The 18,892-nt window shown below is 51.7% G+C and overlaps 1 protein-coding gene across 12 annotated transcripts in view; it reads left to right on the top strand.

Moving 5' to 3' along the window:
- TRRAP (transformation/transcription domain associated protein) overlaps window positions 1-18,892 on the top strand; it is a 251,773-nt gene that overhangs the window by 145,413 nt on the left and 87,468 nt on the right. For 7 of the 12 annotated variants that reach the window (XM_053276780.1, XM_053276773.1, XM_053276775.1 and 4 more), the window contains 10 exons: window positions 1,621-1,791; window positions 3,044-3,112; window positions 8,450-8,503; window positions 8,643-8,663; window positions 11,023-11,142; window positions 12,940-13,059; window positions 14,107-14,271; window positions 15,260-15,441; window positions 16,220-16,418; window positions 16,772-16,900. In XM_053276780.1, coding sequence (XP_053132755.1) covers window positions 1,621-1,791; window positions 3,044-3,112; window positions 8,450-8,503; window positions 8,643-8,663; window positions 11,023-11,142; window positions 12,940-13,059; window positions 14,107-14,271; window positions 15,260-15,441; window positions 16,220-16,418; window positions 16,772-16,900 — 1,230 coding nt within the window. The remainder of the gene's footprint in view (window positions 1-1,620; window positions 1,792-3,043; window positions 3,113-8,449; window positions 8,504-8,642; window positions 8,664-11,022; window positions 11,143-12,939; window positions 13,060-14,106; window positions 14,272-15,259; window positions 15,442-16,219; window positions 16,419-16,771; window positions 16,901-18,892) is intronic. The other 5 variants (XM_053276782.1, XM_053276781.1, XM_053276785.1 and 2 more) reach the window with 3 other exon arrangements.

The raw sequence follows: 18,892 nt of genomic DNA, 5'->3' as shown, positions 1-18,892 counted from the left end.
CATAACAAGGAAGCCGTGTTGTTGCTGTTGGGCTTAATGGCTCCTCTGTTTGTACCTGGGCTTCTGTGGTGCTGTGCAGAGTGGGTTTTGTGAATGGCTTCATCTCGGGCCTCGCCGTTTCTCTGCCTCTCCGAGCTGCACAACAGCCTCCCAGGCAGCAAGCAGATGAAGCTGGGAAGGAACTTTTTCCAAGGCACTTGGTGGGCGTCGCACTGCCACAGGCTCCATAATCTATGGAGGGGGCTGCTTGCATTTGTAAGTTGTAGCACCTGGCCTCCAGTGTGTTTTAATTATAGTCCCTAAGCAGCTGGTGTAAACAATTGATGGCGGCTTGCGGTCTCTGTCGTATTCAGAATGAGTGGCAGGAAGGACTGGCCACATGCATTCAGCAAGAAAACAGGTCCCGGTCCAGAGAGGCGTGTGCCTTTTCCTGGCACTGCCGTTGAAGTCTCTTTGAAGCAGCGGGCTAAAGTTTGAAATGAGTGACCAGTTTCTGCATCTTGATGGCCTGGTTCAGTGCAGCGGGCCTCCTCATTTTCCAGGTGGGGGCCACTTGGGCACAAAACCTTCAGTGCCAGAGTTGTTTGCTGTCACGCTGACTCCACTTTCCCCAGTGCCAGGGAGCCCCGTCAGAGAAACAGAGCTCTGTCGAGCCCGGCGGTGTCTCTGAAGGTGTGCCCGGAGCAAGGGCAAGTCTAGTCCTTCTGAATGTTTCCCCAGTAGAGATCTGTGGGGGAAGCAGCGGCAGGGGCCACACTTCCTAGCCCTCTGTGCACACCTTCCCAGTTGATGCTGGACTGCATGGGCCTTGGGCCAGATCCAGATCCATCCAGTAGGGCCATTCTTACGTTCTTCTCATGCTGAGGCTTAAGAGGGCACTGTTCCCCTACCAGTGTGGGGCAAAGTGTAGCACTGCCCGGGGGAAACCTTTTGTTGAAATGCAGCACTCAGAGGAGCCTCTCCGCCATCCTCAAATTCCGGCGGACGAGAGGAGGTTGTGATGTACCCACGGCCCTCGAACTGCTCGTAGCCAAGTCGCTAGCTAAGCTCCTCTGCGGTGGCCAGCTGGGCCCCTTCCCCACTTTGCAACTCTGGAACTTGTGCAATCTAGATCCCTGCGGGCAGCACTCTCAAGTCCCAAGATGTGTCTCCGGTGCCACCTTGCACCTGGAGACAGGCCTGATACAGGTGGAGGCTAGGGTGTGGACGGCCATCCTTTGTCCCTGGCTCAGACTGTCTAATATCCACTAATGAGACTATCCACTAATAAGATGGCTCCCTGTTCCCCAAAGGGCTTAAGACACCAGCAACAGCCACTGGAGGGATGCTGTGCTGGGGGTGGATAGGGCCAGTTGCTCTCCCCTTGCTAAATACAAGAGAATCAAAGTCCAACAAAAGAGACTGAAACACTTTAGAGGACCTAGGTGGATTCAACCTGATGTACAGAAGGACCCAGCAAGAACCCACCAGCATATAACAGCCTAAAAACACGAATTTTTAAAAATATGCATGGAGCATAAAAAGAATCACCACTTTTAAAAGGTGCCTCCTTGCTCTTTTAGCAGGGTTAAATAGTAAATGCTTCAGCAGAAAGTGATTCTTTACCTTACTCCCTTACAGTTTTTGGAAGGTGCTACGATAGAAGTTGACCAGATTCACACACACATGAGGCCCTTGCTGATGATGCTGGGAGATTATCGCAGTTTGACGCTCAACGTTGTGAACCGCCTCACATCGGTCACCAGGCTCTTCCCGAACTCCTTTAACGATAAGTTCTGTGACCAAATGATGGTAAGAGCATATGGAAAGGTCTTCAGTGACCTTTGAGAAATGTCAACGCCCGCCCCCCCAAGTTTCAGACAGGACGTTTACGTTTAAATATGCTGAAACATGTTGACAGTTTAAATATGTTTAAAGTTGAAATATTAAATAGAATTAATATTTAATAAGTATTAAAATATGTATTTAAAGTAACACCGGTGTTAAATAAATGGAATAACTAATAAAAGTGTTTATGAATAGAGTGGCAGGATGTCTTGGCAGTGGGTGAAACGGCCTTTGAGCATTATAGTCTGCTCCAACTGAAAGAGCAGAAGCGGTGGCACAGCGGGGAAATGCTTGACTAACAAGTAGAAGGTTGCCGGTTCAAATCCCCGCTGGTATCTATATCAGGCAGCAGCAATCTAGGAAGATGCTGAAAGGCATCATCTCATATTGCGTGAGAGGAGGCCATGGTAAAGCTCTCCTGTATTCTGCCAAAGACAACCACAGGGCTCGGTGGGTGCCAGGAGTCGAAATCGACTTGACGGCACACTTTCACCTTACCAATTGAAAGAGCAGAATTTGGAGAACATTTCCGAGTTCTCCGGGGATGGCGCCATAGCTCAGTGGTAGAGCATCTGCTTGGCATGCAGAAGGTCCCAAGTTTAATCCCAGGCAGCTTCTCCAGGTCAGGCTGGGGAAGAAGACGCCTGCTTGAACCCTCGAGGAGCTGCTGCCAGAAACCGTAGAGACTGTTGAGCTAGGTGGCCCAAGGGTCTGGCTGGGTAGAATGCAGCTGCCTGTGTTTGGGGATGGGGATCTTCCGCTCTGTATGCAGAAGGTCCCAGGTTCAGACCCTGGCAGCATCTCCAGGTAGGACTAGGAGAGACTCCTGCCTAAGAGACTCTACTCCCTGGAGAGCTGTTTCCTGTCAGTATAGACAATTTCGAGCTAGATGGACCAAGGGTCTTGATGGTAGGGGCATGGAAGGTAGAGCATTCAGAAGGTCCCACATTCTGCTTGGCATGCAGAAGGTCCCACGTTCAATCCCTGGTAGCATCTCCTGGTAGGGCTGGGAGAGACTCCTGCCTGAAAGCTTGGAGGGTTGCTGCCAGTCAGTGTAGACAGTGCTGAGCTAGATGGACCAAGGTTCTGACTTGGTAGAGTGTTGGATGTCTGTATGACGACATATGCTGGGCTTGGCTTTATGGCATGCATCTTGCTTAGCCAGTCAGGGCTGTGGAAATGCAGGCAGTAACACCCGTGTTGGATTTCCCCACAGCAACACCTGCGTAAGTGGATGGAAGTGGTAGTTATCACACACAAAGGTGGACAGAGGAGCGATGGAAACGTAAGTTGGCGGTTCTTTTTTTCTGGGGCATGACGAGCCAAAATAAATGTGGGGGCACTGCTTATTTCCAGTGCCTGACCCACTTTAAGACTGCCTGCTACAAGTTAGTGTGGACATGAGTGTGTGTGCGCGCGCGAGAGAGGCTTGTTATTAAGGAACATGTTGGCTAGAGCCCTTAAGCTGATGAGGAATTATTCACCATGGTTGATGTCCATCCTCTACCTCCTATCCATTCACTGTTGTGTGGGCCACTAGCCACCGAATTAACATGTGGCCAGTTACCTGAAGACAAGGTAGCACAACCTTGGCCCTCCAGCTGTTGGTCTACAACTCCCATCACCTCTTGCCATAGTGGCCAGTAGCCAGGGGTGATGGGAGTTGTAGTCCATCAACAGCTGGCGTGCCAAAGGTTGTGAAGCCCTGCTGTAAGACCTCACCTTTCTGGGGTTGAGTGTGAGAGATTTGTCTACGTGAACCATGTTGCTTTGCCAGCGCTTAAAAATAAACTTGATTTGTTAGCTGCCCCATAACTAATTATTGCCTGTGATTCCACTGGCAATCCATCCTAGTTGGTTGAACGAAGCCAGAAGTACAAACATCATCATTTAACAGCAATCCGTCCTTTAGAAGAACAACTGGATTTTCAAGGGATTTCCCCCTAATGAATGTACTGGATGTTCCATGTCATCTCTGAATTAAACGATACAGCTTGTTCTTCATCTTTTGAAGGTTACGTTTAGTATGTATTGTGTAGTACTTGAATAGTTTTGGGAAATGAACGCAAGGCTCCCCTATGGGGATTAGGTTGCTTAGAAAACGGGGGAATGTAGCTTAAAAGAACAAAGAGTGTTCTCTTTTATGCAGTCCGCACTCATGGGAACTATTGTCTGATCTAAGTTGGATATAGGATTCATTGGGTTGCAATAATCAGTGAAGTATGCATTTCTACATTTTGGGGGGCTAGTACTCATGGGTAGAATTGACATTTTCTTCATGTTTTATGGTAGTCCATGAGCCTGCTGGGGTGGTTGTTACTAGGGATATGCACTGCTTTGCTTCGGCACCATCCCAAGGGCAGCGAGGGGTTCCTTTGAGAACAGGTGGGTGTTTGTGGGTAGACCTCAACAATCACAATGAGTATTCGTCGTCCTAGATGGTACCAACTAGGGATGTGCCCAAATAATTTTGGCACCGATTTGAGGAGGCGCCGAAATGATTCGGCTCCCTGTAGCCAAAACGTTTTGGTGCGGGGCGTGGGGTTCCTTTAAAAGGAAGCGGGCAGGTCATACCTGCATTTCCTGGAAGCCTCCGCCACTCCGCACTGCCCCATTGTGGTGCTGTTCTCAGAAAAGCATCCCCATGAAAGGGGCCGCCTGTGCCGCTGTCTCCTCTAAACTGCCCTGCTGTGGTGACCGGATGCTTCCCCCAGCATCCCGCACCCGGCGCTGTCACACAAATGATGCCATTTGCAGCGCGGGGTGGCGGGAGCTTCTAGGAGGGGCAGGTACGACTTGCCCGCCTCCTTTTAAAGGAACCCTTCGCCTCACGCCGAAACATTTCGGCTGCCGGAGCTGAATCATTTCGCCTCCTCTTCAAAGAGGCGCCAAAATGATTTGGGCACATCCCTAGTTGGTACCATCTAGGAGGACAAATACTCATCGTGACTTTTGACAAGGTCTACCCACAAGCGATGAGGGAAAAATTGCAGGTATTTTTGCACTGAGGACCGGGTTAGGATAACAACGAACAGATGGTCGTACTCTCTTCAACAGTACTTGCCCATTGCCCCATGAGCCAGGCCCACAAATTTTGGCCAGCGATACCATCTCAGGGGGCGGATTCTCTGAGTGATTTTTGGAAGCTCTACTCCCCTGGAAATCAAAAAGAGGTGAAAGTATTGCCTCCCTTACAGCTTTCTTTGTGTTATCACCCCTTCTTTATTCCTTCCCCCAAACGATTCGGGGGAAATTGCTCTCAATGTTTGCAGGCATCATGAATCTGGTTGACTTGTAGCTTCCGCTCTGCAAGACTCACGGAATAATTGGGAGTTGTGCACAAACACACCCACATTGGTGAACATTGGGCATTTCTCTGTCTCTCGGTTTAGTGTTGTATAGTATCTGCAACAATTTCCTCTCAACAATGCACTGGCTTGCTTTTGACATTTCCTGTCACAATCTTTTAATATCTTCCAATGTATATTTATGTATAATTCATCCTTTAAAAGGGGGGAAATGTGGATGTTTCAGTCGAAGTGTGAACATTTGGTGTTTGCTAAAAGCATCTGGGAAGCAGTAAGGGAATAGAAACCTGTTAGAGGCCATTAGTTTAATAATTTCTGAGTGTGGATGGAGCAACTTCTGATGACGAGGTGACTTGTAGTTAGCCTGGGATAGAGGTCTATAAAATTATGCATGGCATGGAGAGAGAGAGAAAGCGTTTAACCCTCTCTTACAGCACAGGAACCAGGGGTCATCCCACGAAACAGATTGCCAGGAAGTTTAGGACCGACAAGAGGAAGTACTTTTTCCACACAACTCGTAATTAATCTGTGGAATTCTCTGCACAGGATGTGATGCTGGCCACCAGCTTGGATGGCTTTAAAAGGGGCTTAGAGGGATTCACGGAGGACAGGCCTACCAATGGCTACTAGTCTTGATGGCTGTAGGCTGCCGCCAGGTTCAGAAGCAGAATGCCTCTGAATCCCAGTTGCAGGGGAGCAGCAGCAGCAGCAGGAGAGAGGGCCTGCAAATACCTCTTGCCTGTGGGCTTCTCAGAGGCATCTGGTGGGCCACTGTGGGAAACAGGAGGCTGGACTAGGTAGGCCCGGGTCTTGATCCGGAAGGGCTGATCTGGCGTTCTTATGTACCTGAACTTTGACAGAGGTCTATAAAATTATGCATGGAGTGGGGAGAGTGGGCAGAGATAAATTCCCTTCCCTCTCACCTAACACTAGAACCAGGGGCCATCCCATGCAACTGATTGTCAAGAAATTTAGGACTGACCAAAGGAAGGACTTTCCCACCCAACAGATATTTAACCTATAGAATTCTCTGCCACGGGATGTGGTGATGGCCTCCCACCTGGATGGCTTTAAGAAGGCCTTAGATACACGCAGGGATTATCTATTAGCCACTCAGGTCTATCAGTGGCTACTGCTAGTCTGGCGGCTATTGTTCCCTGTAACAGGGATTCCCGTGTGTTGACTACAACTCCCATCATCTCCCGCCGAAGGCCATGGCAGATGGGTTTAAGGGGGACCCTATTGCAGGGAACACTGGTCCAGAGGCAGGTGCTTCTGAATCCCAGTTGCAGGGGAGGAATAGTGGGTGTGGGGACATGCCTGCAGCCAGCTGGTGGCCATTGTGGGGAACCAGATGATGGACGCGATAGGCCTTGGGCCTGATCCAGCCGGGCTCTTCTTATGTTCAAGCCCTTGGAGCTGCTGAGTGAGGAGCTTGGGACACACACACACACACCCCTGCACCGCACATGCCATCCATTTTATGACTCCATGACTCCATTTTAGCCACACGCACATCTCACTTCTGGGACTTGTGGGAGGTCAGACCTTGGCGTTTTTCACTGATGGGTGCTCAGGAATGCAAGCAGAGCCCTGCTGGACCAGGCCGAAGGTCCCTCTGAAATAACCAGGACCCGAGTTCAACAGTCCTCCTCTCGTGTAGGCAGCCCACCTTTCAGCAACTGTTGCTCAGAGATCCACCAGACGTGGAGGTTGGGTTTGGGCTATCATGGCTAGGAGCCAGTTTCTGGAAGCAGTTTTTGGAAGTCCTTGTCTTCAAGACCGGCGTAGGGTGGTCTGTTTGCATTCCTGGAGGTGTTCCGAGCAGATAATGGGGAGACCCCGTTTTGGCTTTCTGTGCATGTGGGAGGAAAGCTGGTCTTGTGGTAGCAAGCATGAATGGTCCCCTTTGCTAAGCAGGGCCCACCCTGGTTTGCATTTGAATTGGACACTACTCGTGTGAGCACGGTAAGATATTCCCCTTAGGGGATGGGGCCGCTTTGAGTAGAGCACCTGCCCGCTTGCATGCAGAAGGTTCCAAGTTTCCTCCCTGGCAGCATCTCTAAGTTAAGACTGAGAGAGACTCCTGCCTACAACCAAGGAGAAGCTGCTGCCAGTCTGGGTAGACAGTACTGAGCTAAATGGACTGGTGGTCTGACTCAGTAGAAGGCAGTTTCCTATGACTGAGTGCTAGTGGCCAGTGAGGAACCAGCACAGAGGGGCTTTAAAAAAACAACAAACCTCTTGACAGGGATGCTTGCCTAAGGGTGATTTTCCTGATGACGACGATGGCCAGGCTTGCAGCTTGGAGAACATCCTGCGTCCAACCAGTGTTCCCTGTAACAGGGATTCCCAGATGTTGTTGACTACAACTCCCAGCATCCCCAGCTGCAGTAGTCTTTGCTTGAGGATTCTGGGAGTTGTAGTCCACAACATATGGAATTCCTGTTAGAGGGAACACGGCCTCCAGCCAGTAGCTTTCCTCAGGTGTCATGACTTTGATGTGACTTTGATTACACTGGTGGCAAAAATGCACCTCTGTCTTTTCCCCACCGGCGATGCTGGCTGTACTCACACCTCCTGTAGACATGCAGTGTGATTACGGTATCTCCAAAACACTTTGCTGGAGCAAAGGTTCCCCAGTGTTGTTGGACAACAATTCCCATCATCCCCTGCTACCGTGGGCGAAGCATGGCTGAGTGGTCTGTGGTGTGCTAGATTTTGGCTCTGGTCATTCTGACGCTGTGGGTTTGAATCCCATGGCTGTCAAGAAACCTTTTGGGATGGGGCCATAGCTCAATGATAAAGTGTCATGGAGAAGGTTCCGAGAAGGTTCGCTCCCTGGTAGCATCTCCAGGTAGGGCTGGGAAAAACCTCGCGCTTAAAACAGGAGAGCTGCTGCCAGTCTGTGTTGACAATACTGAGCTAGATGGACCAATGGTCTGACTCGGTAGAAGGTGGCTACTCAAGTGCTTATGATGGGAGTTGTAGTCTGTCAGCATCTGGGGACTCAGGGTCAGGGAGCCTGGTGCTAGATGAGAGGTGTTTGTCGAATCGAAGACCACGAGTCGGATCGGTTCCGTTCCGCTATACCGAGCGTTGAAGGGGTTTTTCTGTCCTTGTCGTCTCCGTTGGCTTGTCTCCCGAGACACTGACTGCTGCTTTCACTTGTTCACTTTTCTTGTTTGTCTCTAATCTCTATATAACTATATTGTGTGCAAGTTTAAAAAAATAAAAATCTGGGAAGCTGTATGTAAATAGTGTGTGTACAAACAGCGAAAAAGAAAAAAGCTGCTTTTCCTCCCCATCCTCAGGAGAGCATTTCCGAGTGCGGGAGATGTTCCGTGTCTCCATTCTGTCAGTTTGAGGTGAGAACATAACCCTTCTCAAGTCAGTTTCTGACTGCCATCTGAACGCTTAGCCTCTACACTTCTTTTGCATTTGTGTTTTCCTCCCCCCTCCCCGCCATCCATTCACACTGTGAATTTTTGTTTTGTTTTGGTTCAGCCTGCCATGGAAGGGGTAGAGGTGAGAATTTATCAGTGGAGGTGTCAGGAGGCCATTTGTTTTGTCCTTTCTCTCTCTCTCTCTCTCTCTCTCTCTCTCTCTCTTGGTTTTTTGCTATGGTTTGTTAGCTGTATTTTGTTATGTGCCGGGCAAAATCTGTTGGGCCTTGGAGTGCCGTGCTGTGACCTGTCCTTTGTTTGTCTGTGGCAGAGTCGTCTGAGTAACCACTTGATGTGACCCGTGAAGGACTTTTGGAAGCATGTTCTTTTTTTTAATGTTTTTAATGAGAGAGCTTTGGGTGCAGTTTTTTTCCTTTCCTCTAAATGTTTTGAGTTGAAACGTCTTGCGTTGCTAATGTCCCAAAGGAAGGAATCTCTGCAGATATCAACACTTCTGAAGCAACATCGTTTGGGTCTCCATGAAGGCCTCCCTGTCCCAGTGGAGACCGTCGCCCTCCACATTATACCTCAGTTCAGGGCAAGCCATCTTTGGCCATGACCAACCGGCTAGCCATTCGGAGATTCCAATGTAGGGCCTGGTACTGCGTAGTTGATTTCAGTTCAGAAATCCTACCAAACCTAGGTACTCTGTGTGTGCGTGCACAGTATTGATTGTTATTTCCCCTTCCCTTCATGGCATTCATTATAACCTGACGCAGTGAATTGTCTGAGTATTCAGTAGAAAATGGTGACCTTTGGGTCAAGGAGCAGACAGGGAAGAACATTTAAAACTAGCTAGCCCATATGAACCATTGAATTCTAATGCTAGATAGAGAACGAGGGCTTGTTCAGGCCAAGGAGAACTCGTCTTCCTGGGTAGTTGCTTGCACCAGTCAGTTTTCATCAGCAGGTTTTGCTTTTGAGGAACATGTCACCGTAGACGGGTTCAGACAACCAAATATAAACCTTGGCTTATTCAGTTGTGAGCCTAACCTGAGTCTGCCTGCTGCCACCTTTTCTCTCCCCTTTGCTTTTTCACTGAGCTGTGATGTTGATATTGTGGTTTGGTTAAACCCACAGCCCCAAGGCTCATCCCAGTCTGGAGCTGTGCTTGAACTGTAGCTCACAGACTACAATTAAACCAGCTTTGAGACTAGGGTTCAGTCTGTGGGCTGGTTTGGACATCATGCAGAACCTTGGGAGTCAGGCTCCCTGCTGTGTCCCAAGGCTTTGGGAACGCATGTTCTCCCATCATCCCTGCCTGAGTTTAAGTTAAAATAAGCTGGTTGGTCGTGTTGTCTGAATTCACCAGTCTCGGCTTAGTCTAACACATGTGCTTCAAATAACCCAAGATCTATAACTCACGTCAAACCTCTGATACAGATCTTGGGTTATTTGAAGCAAGTTCAAACCATGGTACAGATCTCCGGTTATTAGAATAAGCTAGGCTTGGTTGATTTGTCTGAACTGAGCAACCGCGACTTATTTATTTTATAGGAAGTAGACCCTTGTGTGGGGATAGGGGAACATGCGCTCCTTAAGCCCAGGGGCATAGTGCAGAGTCCGACTCTGTCCAAGGTGATGTCTGAACCATGTCCAGCATCCATGATGTCTGAACCAGTCCAGCATTTAAAATACTAGTTTAATTGTGGTTTGCAAGCCACAGTTAAAAAATAGCTCAGGGGTTGGCTGAAAGGCAGAGCTGTGGTTAGCAAACCAAGGTTTCCTCATCACACGAGCATAGGAGATGGGAAGCGTGGAGAAGGGAGCACGTGGGCTCTAGGTGGAATTTATGGCGGAGCAAACCGTGGTTCGATTCCCGGCGGAGCAAACCGTGGTTCGATTCCCGGCGGAGCAAACCGTGGTTCGATTCCCGGCGGAGCAAACCGTGGTTCGATTCCCGGCGGAGCAAACCGTGGTTCGATTCCCGGCGGAGCAAACCGTGGTTCGATTCCCGGCGGAGCAAACCGTGGTTCGATTCCCGGCGGAGCAAACCGTGGTTCGATTCCCGGCGGAGCAAACCGTGGTTCGATTCCCGGCGGAGCAAACCGTGGTTCGATTCCCGGCGGAGCAAACCGTGGTTCGATTCCCGGCGGAGCAAACCATCATTTATTCAGTTGCTTGAACCTGCCCAGTTTGATCGTGCAACCTTGACATTTCACAGCTCCCATACTACGCTTGTCATTCAATTTAAAATGCCCCTCCTGAAACATAACCGGCCAAACTAGCAAAAGCAAAGAGACAGACCCAAGCAAGGCAGCTTTCTTCCTTGCCCTAGGTAAGTAGCTGTGGTTTAACTCTGTGCTTTGGTTTGCCTAATGCCTAGAAAAAGGAGCCTAGTTCTGGTTAGGAAGCTGTGGTGTGTGTGTGTGTGTGTGTGATGCTCAGACACGGACTTCCGAGTCAATTGACGCTTGCTAATGTTTCCATTTTATCTGCAGGAAATGAAGATTTGCTCAGCAATTATAAACCTATTTCATCTGATCCCAGCCGCTCCTCAAACCCTCGTTAAGCCTTTGCTGGAAGTTGTGATGAAAACGGAACGGGCCATGTTGATAGAGGTAAAATGGCAATTTCCTTAATTGCTTCAGGTCTTCCACTTGGAATATTTGCTTTAATTGTATTTTGAATGGTTTCAACTCCCCTGTGCAATTCATTTGATTTAAGACATTGATTTGTGGGTCCTCCTTACGTCCTTGCTTTTATTCGAAAAGACACTTGGAGCGAGTTCTAGCGGGTAGGTGTGGCTCCAGCGAAACGTTGCTGGCATCCGTGCTCCCTGTAACAGGGGTTCCCAGATGTTGTTGACTACAACTCCCATCATCCCCAGCTGCAATGGCCTCTGGTTGCTGATTATGGGAGTTGTAGTCCACAGCATCTGGGAATCCCTTTTACAGGGAGCACTGATTGACATCCAGCCTCAGCTAGTCAATAGTACTATTCAGGAGTCGCACTAAAGGACTACTAGATTTCAGTAGGACTTCCTCTATTCAGGACCTGAGCCTCTCTCTTTAGTCTGTCTTAGAGAGAAAGGGACAGATCGCTGGACTGTTACTATCAATATTTATATACAGGCGTCCCTCGCCTCTTGTGGGTTTCCCAGTCACGGATTTGAATATCTGCAATTGGCCACCCTTGACAACCACAACCTGGGTGTTCATGGTTTGGTGCCTTTAAAAAAAAAAGGGCGTTTCTGGGATTTGGGGGGTCAGGGGGGATTTGTTCTGTTTTTTCTTCATGTTAAGGTACTTTCATGATTGCAATTCCCCTAACCCCCTGTTTCTCGTTACTCTTAATATATCTCCTTTTTTGCCAATTTGCCAACCACAAGGGTTTCCAGGAACGGAACCCTCGCGGTTGGCGAGGGACGACTGTACTGCTTTCCAACAGAAGTTCTCAAAGCAGTTGACATGGAAAAATAAGGAATTAATGAATAAGATGGTTCCCTGTCCAGGGGCGTATCTAGGGTAGGGCAGGCAGGGCACGTGCCCCGGGCGCCACTTGAAGGGGGCGCCATTTTTTGAAATGATTTTTTTTTTTAATGGCCACTGGAAACAAAATGGCCACCACCTATGCTCAAATGGCCTCTGTTAGGCCCTAGGCCACTGCTAAATAGCTTTTGAAGTATTAAAAGATTAACGAGCTTGACTTGTATTTTTGAGCTGATATTATGGTAAAGTTATCTGAAAGATGGGTGTCAGATGTTTGGACAGGGGGCACAATTTCAGTGCTTGCCCTGGGCGCTATTTTCCCTAGATATGCCTCTGTCCCAAAAGAGCGTTTGCCGTGAAAAGCAATACAAGGTAGACGCCAGCAACAGCCCCTGGAGGGATGCTGTGCTGGGTCTGGGTAGGGCCAGTTGCTCTCCCCCTGAAAGAATCACCACTTTGAAAGGGGCCTCTTTCCTTCATTAGCAGGGGCCATTCAAACAAGAGGTTATTGAAAGTAGTGAAGGTTCAGACACTCTGGAGGAGAGCCTGTGATGCTGGATAAAGGGGTTATGGGCATATCTAGAGTACTTGGAACGTCGTCTCACTGAATCCCCTTTTAAAGCAGATATCTGCAGTTTTGGTGCTCTGTTGGCCTTTAAGAGAGCCCTGGAAACTTATTAGTTTGGCCTGCCCTTCCAAGATTTTGACATTGTTTTGGGGTGTTTTAATTGGTTTTAAATGGTTTTGAATGGTTTTAAAAACCCTTCTATATTGTATCAAGTAGTGTGTGTGTTCTATGTCTTTTTAAATTTCTTGTGCACCACCCAGAGCCTTTGGATGGGGCGGTCTAGAAATAAAATAAATAAATGAATACTCACCCGAGTGTTAAACAAAGCACATTTCCCCGCCCCGAATCTGTTTCCACAGGCTGGTAGCCCATTCAGGGAACCATTAATAAAGTTTCTGACACGTCACCCATCCCAGACGGTTGAGCTCTTTATGATGGAAGCCACCTTAAATGATCCACAGTGGAGCCGGATGTTCATGGTAATCTGCCATTCGTTCTCCCTCTCTTTGCCAGAAATGCCCAGCTTCTGCAGGTCAAGCAGGCCCTCTGCAACTGAGCCACAGCCCTCCCTAGATAGTGGCTCTCCAGGGTCTTTGGCTGGGATTTTCTGCCGCCCCCCTGGAGATGCCGCCAGGGTTTGAACCTGGGACATCCTGCGTGCAAAGCAGATGCTCTGCCCCTGAGCTGCAGCCCCATCCCCTAATAGGAAGCCGCCTTATACCAAGTCAGGCGATTGCTAGAGGGAGGAAAGCTGGTCTTGTGGTAGCAAGCATGCACTGCCCCCTTTGCGAAGCAGGATCTGCCCTGGTTTGCATTTGAATGGGAGTCTAATGGGAGAGCACTCGAAGATATTTGGAGCCGCTCTGGGAAGAGCCCCTGCCTGCTTGCATGCAAAAGGTTCCAAGTTCCCTCCCTGGCAGCATCTCCAAGATAGTCCTGAGAGGGATTCCTTCCTGCAACCTGGGAGAAGCCGCTGCCAGTCTGGGTAGGCAGTACTGAGCTAGATGGACCAAGGGTCTGACTCAGTAGAAGGCAGCTTCCTGTGTTCCTGCTGGTCCATCGAGCTCAGTACTGACGACACTGCCTGGCATTGGCTCTCCAAGGTTTCAGGCAGGAGTCTTCTTTCCCAGCTCTACTTGAAGGTGCTGCCAGGGGTTGCACCTGGGACCTGCCAAGCAGATGCTCCACCACAGAGCTTTGGCCCCCCTCCCCATTTAAGACTGGTGCCAATCTAAGCCTCCACCTGGGCTAAGGCTGATGGGGGAGGGAATGTAAAATTTTCATTGGATAAGGAAGAATCAGGGGCGTGGGGGTCTACGAGTTTTAAAAGGCCCGGCTCTCTTGATTGGCTCTGTTAGTGATTCAGCTCTGCCCTCCAGATAATGGCATCTCTTTAAGCATGACATTCTTGGATATAATTAAGTGTAGGATTGCTAAGGTATAGTTGGAACCTCCCTTGCGTGTGCAGTGGGCAGCTGTGTGTCCCTTGCAGACTTTCTTCTCACCTGACTCCTTGCCCTCTCCAGAGTTTTTTGAAACACAAAGACGCGAAACCTCTGCGCGATGTCCTGGCAGCTAATCCCAACCGGTTCATCACGTTATTGCTGCCTGGCGGTACCCAAGCAGCCGTCCGGCCGGGTTCACCCAGCACCAGCACCTTGCGCCTTGACCTCCAGTTTCAGGCTATCAAGGTATGGTCTTCCAACCAAGTTCAGAGCATCTGCACCCCTGTTTGGGATAGATGTCCGTAGAGTCTTCCCGACATGTTAAAGTCATAACTGGTTTCTCTCAACTGTGCACTGCCCATCAAATTATCCTAGTCCATATTTATTAACAACATTGCTCTCTCCCTTACTTTTCTGTAAGCCTCCATGAGAGGCAAGTTTTTGGCGGTATAGAATTGTGTAAAATAAAGACTTGGTTTCTTGAACCTGATCCTCTTTTGGAATCTTTATGTAGGGTGTATACAGTGTATACATCCTGGTAGGGGGAGAGGAGAGTGTTATGTTAGTTCCTTTATTTTGCTTCATTTCCCCCCCCTTTGAACTGGCCTGTGGATTTTATAAATGTTTAGTGGTCTTAATTGTTCTCGTGCGCTCTCTCTCTCTCTCTCTCTCTCTCTCTCTCTCTCTCTCTCTCTCTCTCTCTCTCTCATGTTTTGGTGGGGTATATAGCCTCTGTTCCCCCTGCCCCCCCATCCTCTGTTTTGGTCAGTTCAGTTCTGTTTATTTACGGTCGCATACAGTAACAATAAACTAATCTGGGTATTTGTAAACCTTATGAAATCTAACTCTACAGATACTTCGAATTCTAATGGCAAAGAGACAAAAGTTAGCAACTGCCTAAGTCATGTTGTCACTGCTATCAGATAAGAGATAGCTCACACAGAATTCATCCGGGCAGCCAGGGTAATTTGCTGGGAGGGGCACTATTAATTCATAACGAATGTCCCTGTAGAAACCACAGTATAACCAAACATGGGATAATGTCTCAATAGCACCTGGCTTGCAAGGACAGGTTTTGGTCCAGTTTCCCGTATGATTTCAAGAAAAAAAAAGGCTGCTTAATGCCTTCCTTTAGAAGTACTGGAAAGGAGGTATTAAATGGTCAGAGGCAGCAACCCGCTTAAGGTGAAGTATTGCGTGTCTGTGTGTGAATGGGCTTGTTTTGGTTTGGCAGATCATCAGTATCATCGTCAAGAATGACGAGGGTTGGCTGGCAAACCAGCACTCCCTGGTGAGCCAGTTGAGGCGGGTGTGGGTCAGCGAGGCGTTCCAGGAGAGGCACCGGAAGGAGAACATGGCTGCCACCAACTGGAAGGAACCCAAGCTCCTGGCCTACTGCTTACTGAACTATTGCAAGTATGTCGCTCTGTCGCTATTGTGTGTGGCAGATTTGTAGTGAGCTGGCTCAGATGGGACATGGACCTCTGGTTAAAGCCTAGGGAAGTGGGCTCCCCTCTCCCCTGTCTACAAGAGTGCCTCCTTCCAATTTTAGGTGCACATGAACCAAGACCATGAGAACAGCCCTACTGGGTAGGAAGTTAGGGAGCTGCCTTCTACTGAGTCAGACCATTGGTCCGTCTAGCTCTGTTTTGTCTACCCAGACTGGCAGCTGATTCTCAAAGGTTGCAGGCAGGAGTCTCTCAGTCTCTGCCCTATCTTGGAGATGCCGCCAGGAATTGAATCTGGGACCTTCTGCATGCAGGTGCCCTTCCCAGATCAGCCCCATCCTCTAAGGGGAATATCTCCCAGTGCTCACACATGTAGTCTCCCACCCAAATCCAAACCAGGGCAGACTCTGCTTAGCAAAGGGAACCATTCATGTTTGCTACCACAGGACCAGCCGTCCTCCCAAGGCCCATGTAGCCCAGTACCCTGTTTCCAGCATTGGCCCACCAGATGCCTTGGGAAGCCACACAATCAGGAGACAAAAGCATGCCCTGGTATTCAGAGGCATGTTGTCGTCAAACAGCATGTCAGAATCCCTCCTTCAGGGGACACTGGTCTGCTGGACTCTTAGAGGTGACAGCTGGAAGTGCGGATGTTTTGACTGTGCCTACAATGTGTCTGTAGGAAGCTCTTTCTTTAGCAGGGCCTCCTTAGCTGCTTATCGCTCTTTCTTCCCTCCTTCTTCCAGGAGAAATTATGGTGACATCGAGCTGCTCTTCCAGCTTCTCCGAGCCTTCACCGGCCGCTTCCTCTGCAACATGACCTTCTTAAAAGAGTACATGGAAGAGGAGATCCCCAAAAACTACACCATCACGCAGAAGCGGGCCTTGTTCTTCCGGTTTGTCGACTTCAACGATCCCAACTTTGGAGACGAGCTTAAAGCCAAGGTACAGTTCATCACTTTCGGGGGAAACAGGCTGGTATTTCCGCTCCATTTTCTTGGGCAGCAACAGAAGCTGCTTTTAAATGTCAACAGGAGTTCAGTAATTGGGAGGGCCATTGCTTTGGAAATACCATGCCTGAAGAAGAGCTGTAATAGGGGAAGTCGGCCATTCATCAGACTCTGCTCAGACATGTGATATTGGGAATGTTGGCACACCTGTTTTCCTCCAGCCTCTTTTTAAAAAAAATTGCATTTCCGGGGGGGCGGGGCGGGGCGGGGATTGTGTTTTTCTGGGGCTGGCCATCCGTAGACCTGACTACACAGTTCTCACCCTCCGTTTCTCTTCCTTCCACGCAGGTTCTACAACACATTCTGAATCCTGCTTTCTTGTATAGCTTTGAAAAGGTGGAAGGTGAGCAGCTTCTGGGACCCCCCAACCCAGAAGGAGATAACCCTGAAAGCATCACCAGTGTGTTCATAACCAAGGTATTTTTAATCCCAAGGGAGGGGAGGAAATAATAATAATAAATAACTAGCTGAACCCGCGCGACACTCTCGCTCTGTCTCCCCCCGCGCGCCGCTCTCTCTCTACCCCAAGTGCCGCTCTCTCTCTCTCCCCCCGCGCGCCACTCTCCCCCCGCGCCACTCTCGCTCTCTCTCCCCCCACGTGCCGCTCTCGCTCTCTCTCTCCCCCGCGCCGCTCTCGCTCTGTCTCTCCCCCGCGTGCCGCTCTCGCTCTGTCTCTCCCCCGCGTGCCGCTCTCGCTCTGTCTCTCCCCCGCGCCGCTCTCGCTCTGTCTCTCCCCCGCGTGACGCTCTCACTCTGTCTCTCCCCCGCGCTACGCTCTCGCTCTCTCCCCCCCGCGAGCCACTCTCGCTCTGTCTCTCCCCCGTGCCGCTCTCGCTCTCCCCCCGCGAGCCACTCTCACTCTGTCTCTCCACCGCTCTCGCTCTGTCTCTCCCCCGCGCGCCGCTCTGTCTCTCCCCCGCGCGCCGCTCTCTCTCCCCCGCACGCCGCTCTCTCTCCCCCGCACGCCGCTCTCTCTCCCCCGCACGCCGCTCTCGCGCTCTCTCCCCCGCACGCCGCTCTCGCGCTCTCTCCCCCGCACGCCGCTCTCGCGCTCTCTCCCCCGCACGCCGCTCCCGCGCTCTCTCCCCCGCACGCCGCTCCCGCGCTCTCTCCCCCGCACGCCGCTCCCGCGCTCTCTCCCCCGCACGCCGCTCCCGCGCTCTCTCCCCCGCACGCCGCTCCCGCGCTCTCTCCCCCGCACGCCGCTCCCGCGCTCTCTCCCCCGCACGCCGCTCCCGCGCTCTCTCCCCCGCACGCCGCTCTCGCTCTTGCTCTGTCTCTCCCCCGCAGGACGCTCTCGCTCTGTCTCTCCCCCGCAGGACGCTCTCGCTCTGTCTCTCCCCCGCAGGACGCTCTCGCTCTGTCTCTCCCCCCGCGAGCCGCTCTCGCTCTGTCTCTCCCCCGCGAGCCGCTCTCGCTCTGTCTCTCCCCCCGCGAGCCGCTCTCGCTCTGTCTCTCCCCCCGCGAGCCGCTCTCGCTCTGTCTCTCCCCCCGCGAGCCGCTCTCGCTCTCGCTCTGTCTCTCCCCCGCGAGCCGCTCTCGCTCTCGCTCTGTCTCTCCCCCCGCGTGACGCTCTCGCTCTCGCTCTGTCTCTCCCCCCGCGTGACGCTCTCGCTCTCGCTCTGTCTCTCTCCCGCGATGCGCTCTCGCTCTGTCTCGCCCCCGCGATGCGCTCTCGCTCTGACTCGCCCCCGCGAGCCGCTCTCGCTCTGTCTCGCCCCCGCGAGCCGCTCTCGCTCTGTCTCGCCCCCGCGAGCCGCTCTCGCTCTGTCTCGCCCCCGCGAGCCGCTCTCGCTCTGTCTCGCCCCCGCGAGCCGCTCTCGCTCTGTCTCGCCCCCGCGAGCCGCTCTCGCTCTGTCTCGCCCCCGCGAGCCGCTCTCGCTCTGTCTCGCCCCCGCGAGCCGCTCTCGCTCTGTCTCGCCCCCGCGAGCCGCTCTCGCTCTGTCTCGCCCCCGCGAGCCGCTCTCGCTCTGTCTCGCCCCCGCGAGCCGCTCTCGCTCTGTCTCGCCCCCGCGAGCCGCTCTCGCTCTGTCTCGCCCCCGCGAGCCGCTCTCGCTCTGTCTCGCCCCCGCGAGCCGCTCTCGCTCTGTCTCGCCCCCGCGAGCCGCTCTCGCTCTGTCTCGCCCCCGCGAGCCGCTCTCGCTCTGTCTCGCCCCCGCGAGCCGCTCTCGCTCTGTCTCGCCCCCGCGAGCCGCTCTCGCTCTGTCTCTCCCCCGCGAGCCGCTCTCGCTCTGTCTCGCCCCCGCGAGCCGCTCTCGCTCTGTCTCGCCCCCGCGAGCCGCTCTCGCTCTGTCTCGCCCCCGCGAGCCGCTCTCGCTCTCGCTCTGTCTCGCCCCCGCGCGCCGCTCTCGCTCTTGCTCTGTCTCGCCCCCGCGCGCCGCTCTCGCTCTTGCTCTGTCTCGCCCCCGC

Source organism: Hemicordylus capensis, chromosome 13 (genome assembly GCF_027244095.1).
Source record: "Hemicordylus capensis ecotype Gifberg chromosome 13, rHemCap1.1.pri, whole genome shotgun sequence".
Taxonomy (NCBI): Eukaryota; Metazoa; Chordata; class Lepidosauria; order Squamata; family Cordylidae; genus Hemicordylus; species Hemicordylus capensis.
The sequence above is the reverse complement of the archived record's forward strand: the minus strand, read 5'-3'. Positions and strand labels throughout refer to the sequence as shown.